Source organism: Notothenia rossii (genome assembly GCF_949606895.1).
Source record: "Notothenia rossii genome assembly, chromosome: 4".
Lineage (NCBI taxonomy): Eukaryota > Metazoa > Chordata > Actinopteri > Perciformes > Nototheniidae > Notothenia > Notothenia rossii.
The window spans coordinates 2,975,524-2,982,369 of NC_136902.1; the positions used below are offsets into that span (position 1 = coordinate 2,975,524).

The 6,846-nt window shown below is 41.3% G+C and overlaps 1 protein-coding gene across 1 annotated transcript; it reads left to right on the forward strand.

The window, feature by feature from the left end:
* Positions 1 to 457: 457 nt before the first annotated feature.
* dazap2 (DAZ associated protein 2) lies at positions 458 to 6,639 on the forward strand. The gene is made up of 4 exons (XM_079675302.1): positions 458 to 633; positions 2,667 to 2,785; positions 3,698 to 3,946; positions 4,120 to 6,639. The coding sequence occupies exons 1-4, from the start codon at positions 621 to 623 to the stop codon at positions 4,246 to 4,248; spliced, it is 510 nt and encodes a 169-aa protein (XP_079531428.1). The 5' UTR covers positions 458 to 620; the 3' UTR covers positions 4,249 to 6,639.
* Positions 6,640 to 6,846: the final 207 nt, after the last annotated feature.

Consider the following 6,846-nt stretch of genomic DNA (forward strand, 5'->3'; position numbering starts at 1 on the left):
GTGCAACACAATACAACAGATGCATAGTTCAAATAGTGCAAGTAAATACAAATACAATAGGATAGAATAGTGCAAAGAGAGTCTACAAGTAATTGGAATATGATATATCATATGATATATCATATTATTCTGAAATGGACCAATCTGCACAATGACTACTTTTACTTTTGGTACTTTAACTTTATTTTGATGATAATACTTTTCTAATTTTACTTGAATAACATTTTGATTACAGGACTTTTACTGTAACGGAGTATACACTCTGGTACTTCTACTTTTACTAAAGTACACGCTCTGAGTACTTCTACTTTTACTCAAGTACAAGATCTGAGTACTTCTATACTCAAGCACACGTTCTGAGAACTTCTGCCTATCGGTTGTCTGTCTGTCAATCGGCAGGGTGCGCTCGCGGTTATAAAACGACGCGTTACGTCACATTAGAGATACGGAACGTGCTGACGTCACCACTTCCACAACAACAAGAAGAAGAAGCTGAAAAACAAGGAAGTGAAGGAAAGAAGCAGCCGTAAGGTTTTTTAAAGGCCGTGACAGAGATATATGAACGCGGAGCTCCTCCTTTTATTCTGATATTCTTCCAGCCTCCAGATCATCACACAACAATGAACAACAAAGGTATGTTTCCCACACCTCGTGTTGATATTTACAGTCCGTTTTCCGTTCGTTTCGGCCTGAAGATATTTACCGGAGATCCGGAGATGAAGCTAATGTGGCTAACGGACATTAGCTCCGTTTTAATGACAATAAACTGACATTTTCCGGATAAATATAAAGAACACACGGTGATTACCGGCGTCTAAATTGTTATAAAACACCGTGGATGTTAATAATAAACGGATAGATTCACTGTCACCGTTTTAACACCATAGTAATGGTGGCCAGGTCACATATTTTCAGTTAGCTTAGCATCACAAGCTAACATGATTTTTTCTTTTTTTACTGTTGAGAGAGCACCGGCCGTTGAAGCAGATTTTAAAAAAATGAGCGTAGTGGCCGCTCGGTGATACTGCAACTGTCGTGACGTCATTTTGGCCCAAAAAGACTTTCTCCCGTTGACTTACATAAGATCATAACCAGGTTTGCCAGGAGCGCTTACACATACAAGGCAGTTGCTTCATGATGCAAACGGAAACAACAGCAATAAAATAGGTTGTAGGAGAGGGTAATACAAATACGATTTAAAAAAAAAAAAAAAGGAAATCATACCAAAATTCTGTCTCTCCGGAGGCTAAGGGAACACTCCAGTGCGCATGCTCAGTAAGCAAAAGGCCCAGGATCATCCGGGTACTTCCTGTATCTACAGTCGCTTTATTATGGGCTTCATGCGCCTCTGAGCAGCTCTCATAGGAATGAGCGGAGTATCCCGTTCTCTTTATACATCCATGGTTTACATGCATGGGAATCTAGCTAATCAGTGTGCATCATTTTAATAATACTCGGTTATTAGTGTGCCGTTGCCCAGACAGAGTGTGTATAAGTACATGAATCTGCTCTCCTCGCCGCCTGCTCAGTCTTTGTCTGCGGGTATTTTCTGCTCAGATCTTTTGTTGCTGTTGGGTTTCCAGCGGCTCCTGTAGGCCTGAAACTAACGATTATTCTCCCTATCGATTGTTTCTTTGAATAATGCTTTGTTTAGCTAATGTCAGCACATACCACAACAGGCTCATCGGTGCAGCTCATCGTGGTGCCTTTAAGGGAGGGTTTCGGTCCGACACAAATACAAAGGAAATCAGAGACACTTTGGGAGAAACGAAACCGTATCGCTTTAAACATTTCAACTATAGCTTGGTTGTTATTAGTATGTGACTAATTCGGTGTGTTATGTGTTTTCCATGATGCCTTTTATGTTTTTTCCCCGTGTATTGACCACTGGCCCTGATCAAAACAAGAATTTAACTGCATTTCTGCACTTTGTTCGGACACGTTATGTCATTATAACAGAGCCGCAACTAAAACTTAATATGTTGATTCATCTGCAAGTATTTGGATAATTTATGAATCATTTTAATTTTAGTTTAGCTAAAAAAAACAATATTAGCTGTTTTCTATGTATCCTATATGATTTTAAACTTGATATTCAGATTTTGAACTGTTAGACCTGCGGACACCCTTCACTATGTTCTGAACGTGTATATATAACACTGTACATTTACATCAGATTCATTGATACTCAAAGTTTAATATATTACATTTAACATCATTTATATAATCGGTTGCAATCCTACATTGTATTTTTGGTATTCCTTTAATGAACATTACCAAGGGCCCTTTCTAATCTCTCGAGTATAACATTAATCTTATGCTTTCTATCTTGTAGCATAGGAATGAACAATATCACTCCAAATCCATACTAGTGTACTCACTAGATGTCTCTGCTGTCAATATATTAATAACTACTGAACATGTGGTATACCTGGCTTTATCCTCATTGTCAACGTGACATCTTTGTTTATCCTATTAAAAAATATATATATATCTGTCCCAACATATAAGATATTCTGATGTATCTGAGAAACATGTAACATAAATTCTTCTTCAGTTTTGTCACAATTCCCAACAAAGCACATTAAACCACAGCCACCCGGTCACCCAGGGGTTTGTGTGTCAGTCCCTGTTCAACAGTAACGTGTATGATGTTGTGTTTGCAGGTTCATATCCTCAGCAGTCTGTGTACCCTCAGCAGAGCACTGCACCTGGATACCCTCCTGCTATGCAAATGTCTCCCCAGGCTCCTCCTTACACAGACACACCACCTGCATATTCTGAGGTAAAGATTACATACATGTATCTATCATATCACGTGGCTCTGTGATCAGTTCTAACCAGAGGTGGGAAGTAGTGGAGCACAAATACTTCCTCACTGTACATTGTTCTGGTATCAGTACTTTACTCCACTACTTTCTGACCTCTTTTTACTTTCTACTTTCTACTTCTCACATGTTGAACTCAAATACCTGTACTTTCTACTTCTTACACGTTGAACTCAAATACCTGTACTTTCTACTTCTTACATGTTGAACACAAATACCTGTACTTTCTACTTCTTACATGTTGAACTCAAATACCTGTACTTTCTACTTCTTACATGTTGAACTCAAATACCTGTACTTTCTACTTCTTACATGTTGAACTCAAATACCTGTACTTTCTACTTCTTACATGTTGAACTCAAATACCTGTACTTTCTACTTCTTACATGTTGAACTCAAATACCTGTACTTTCTACTTCTCTCATTTCCCAAACAGGCTGGTTCCTTTAGTCTGAATGTGTGTTTGGTGGCGTGATCATTATTATTTAGAGTCATTGCGTGCCTATTGATTTGAACACAATCCGTGTATCCATCATTTCCTGGTCTTCTCTAAAGAAGAGGGACCAATGGAAACGTTGTCATGTTGCCGTTGTTCACCATGGAAACATTCATTAGCTAACAATGACATTATTGTTCTATTAATATAAAGGGAGGTCAGGTACTCTTTAAAACAGCTGCTAGTTATGGGTACTTTTTACTGAAGTACATTTCAAAACCTCTTTACTTTGACCTGATTAAAGAAGTTTAGTCAGTACTTCTACTTTCACCAGAGTATTTTTAAACACGAGTATCTGTACTTCTAGTTGAGGAAAGGATGTGTGTACTCTTGCCCTCTCTGGTTCTAATCAATTGCTTCTGTCTGTCTGCAGATATACCAGCCCAGATATGTGCTTCCACACCAGGTGCCCGGCCAGGTGGCGCAGATGTCCTCCCACTACCCCGGCGCTCAGATGTTTATGCCCATGCAGCCCCATATGCAGGTCGGGCAGATGGGCCAGAACGTCCCCATGGCCTACTACCCCATGGGAGCCGTGTACCCCCCCGGCTCCACAGTGATGGTGGAGGGAGGCTATGATGCTGGTGCTCGGTTCACAGCAAGCAGCGGTGTCTCCATCCCAGTGAGTAAACACACAGCGCAAATATTTAAAGAAGCCACAACAGCGTCTAAATGTTTCTGATGATGCTTTACTTCAGGAAATCCTTTAAGTTTATTGATATGTTTTAGGACAGAATTGATCAAATCCCAAGTTGTTTATAATTATGTCTGTTCCCCCCCCCTTCCCCTCTGCAGCCCCCCCCTCCTGGACACCCCCCCAACGCGGCTCAGCTGGCCGCCATGCAGGGGGCCAACGTGGTAATGGCACAGCGCAAGAACAACTTCTTCCTGGGGGGTTCCAATGGAGGTTATACCATCTGGTAACACCGACTCCTTCATGCCTAAACCGAGCCTCCCCCCGACCCAATTGATGCCCCCGTTCTCCCCCACCCCATACGCCTCCCTCCCCACCCCATACGCCTCCCTCTTCAGGCTGCTTGGCCATGCCACAATACTGATATCACCTAACGGAATGTAATATGTAGAGCCCTCAGAGAGGTACAGTACTCCACTTCTGACCTAGAGATCCCACCACGACAGCCTGGAGACCACTGACGCTAAATTTCTAACGCCGTAGATTTCATTCCATGATCCTCGCAGGGCCGCCCCTCTCATTCCCGGGCGGACTCTCTCAGGCGTCTGTTTCCTCCGATCGAACGGATCACAAATCACATCGAGATGTTCGTGTAACCGCTACGTAAAACGAAATATTGAAATATCAGATCCGCTTCACATAGTTTAGCTGCTTTATGGTGAACGTGGAATGCAGTTACGGAGTTGCACTTAATGCACGAAAAAAAAAATCCATTTGTCCTTTTTTTTTGTTGAGAACTTCTAGTGTAGTTTAATTAATACATGTGTAATAGTTACATGTAAATACCAGTATGATGAGAAGTGACATCTCTGCTATACGGCAAAAAAAAAAAAGCGTCCTGGATGCTTTTAGCTAGAATCGTCTTGTTTGCACAATGTCCAAAATATCTCCGCTGAACTGAGTCCATCTGATGGATTGTGAATCTATACATTTAAAATAAGCAAATGATTAAAGAAAAAAGATTTCATGCAATATCCAAAGTGGTTTACTGTACCTTGTTGGGCGATTTGTAGATGAACATAGTCGGGTGCCAAAGAGCACCGGGGGTAGCCCTAACGTAAATTAACTTCAGTAAACTTAAAGGAAAGAACTTTCAAGTAAATCCAAAACGATAGACGTGCGGGAAGGGCTGGTTGGTGTAACACGTTAGCTTTTCTTTGTCTCCTGTTTCTATTTCACAGTCGGATACCCAGAGTTTATACACTAAATGTTTTTATTGTACAGACTTCAACACCCTCCCCCCCCCCCCCCCCCCCCCCCCCTCCCCTCCCCACTGTTGTTTCTCATTTTAAAGTATTTATTCACGTGTGATAGCATTAGTTTCTTGTCAAAGCTCGAGGAGACTTTAATAAATATTTCAATGTTTCTTTTATTTCCTTCTTTCCATTTACATTGATATTTAAGACGTGTGATCAACGAGCCACCAAACACCTGGTTCACTTACGTTTGGTTGTGATTTAAACATTTCAAAAAATGTCACAATTTAAAAGCAAACATATCGTAGAATCAGCGGCTCTGAGTGGCACCGCTCACTTCCTGTGAAGGACTCCCTCCTTTAAGTTGTTGCTCTGTAGAAACACTTTGTGTCTGAGACGCTAAGCCAATCGGAGAGGTTGCAAATTAGGGCCACCTGAGAGCGCTGTGTTGGGCTCAATCACTGTCGCCATCATTTCTTTGCTTCTAATTCAACGTCTAGAGTCTTCACGTGATCTTGCAGAACTTTGAAATATCTTCATGAATCTTGATTATTTGTTTTGGGTGTGTGCTGTAGCGTCAATGTGTCCCTGGGTATCCGACACACCGGATCAAGTTTTAACAGCTGTGGCCGTCAGGAAACAAAGTCTGCATAGCGCCAGTTAAGCGATTTGGGTGTTAAGTGAGAGCGAGCAGCTGTCTGCACGCCATCATCTGATACCTCACACACACACACACCTCCACACGTGTGTTTGAACCCAAAGGCCACAGCTGCTAACACTGAGAGGTTGTTTCCCTGCTTTGTGTGTAAAGCAGCGATATGAATACTGTACAGCCGACAGCAGGTGCTATGCCAACCGCCAGCAGGAGGGTTTCTCTCCGAGGGAATACGGACATTTAGAAGTTCAGGGATTCCTCTTTACAATATTTTGTAGATGTGTGTACCAAAAGTGACGCGATGACACTCTGGGTCACCTTCTATCTTTTAAGATTACTAAAGATGAGACGAGTGTGGAAAAAAGATGGAAATACTTTGAGGGAAGAAAAAAAAAGGTGCACTTAACTTTTTTTATACTAAACTTCAAATTTAAAAGTTTAGAATAAAGGTTGTTTTGGGAATTTGAAATGCTGCATGTTTGTTTTTGGTTTGATTTCGATATATATATATATATAAACGAGGCTGTATTAGAAGGGCAGTTTGTGACCTGGAGCACCTGCAGGTTCTACTCTGTTGTGATTGTAGTTTCAACGTCTCCCGGCCGAACGCATCGCAGGAACCCGCTTCACACGATGCTTCCACCGCCTGGCCTTCAGACCAACATCACCTCAGATCTTTTGTCATAAATACCTTAGTTTAGTAAACAAACTGTATGAAAGAATCAATAACCAAAATACTGTCACTTTGATATAAAAGGTATTGAGTCAAATATGGATGTTTATTTTTGTCAAACATTACACTCAGGCTGCAAGTGAGAAATGTCCTCATAGGGAAATGTGATGTGTTTAAAGGTCCAAAGATATTCTCTTTAGAGACACTACATACTGATATCAGCAGGAGAGGACTCTTTAAAGTAGAGACACTACATACTGATATACACCTGAACATCAGCAGGAGAGGACTCTTTAAAGTAGAG

What these genes read in the sequence shown, in the direction of transcription:
- dazap2 (XM_079675302.1), top strand. An exon ending in CACCACCTGCATATTCTGAG is followed by an intron (nt 2,786 to 3,697) that starts GTAAAGATTACA and finishes GTCTGTCTGCAG; the next exon opens with ATATACCAGCCCAGATATGT. An exon ending in GCAGCGGTGTCTCCATCCCA is followed by an intron (nt 3,947 to 4,119) that starts GTGAGTAAACAC and finishes TCCCCTCTGCAG; the next exon opens with CCCCCCCCTCCTGGACACCC.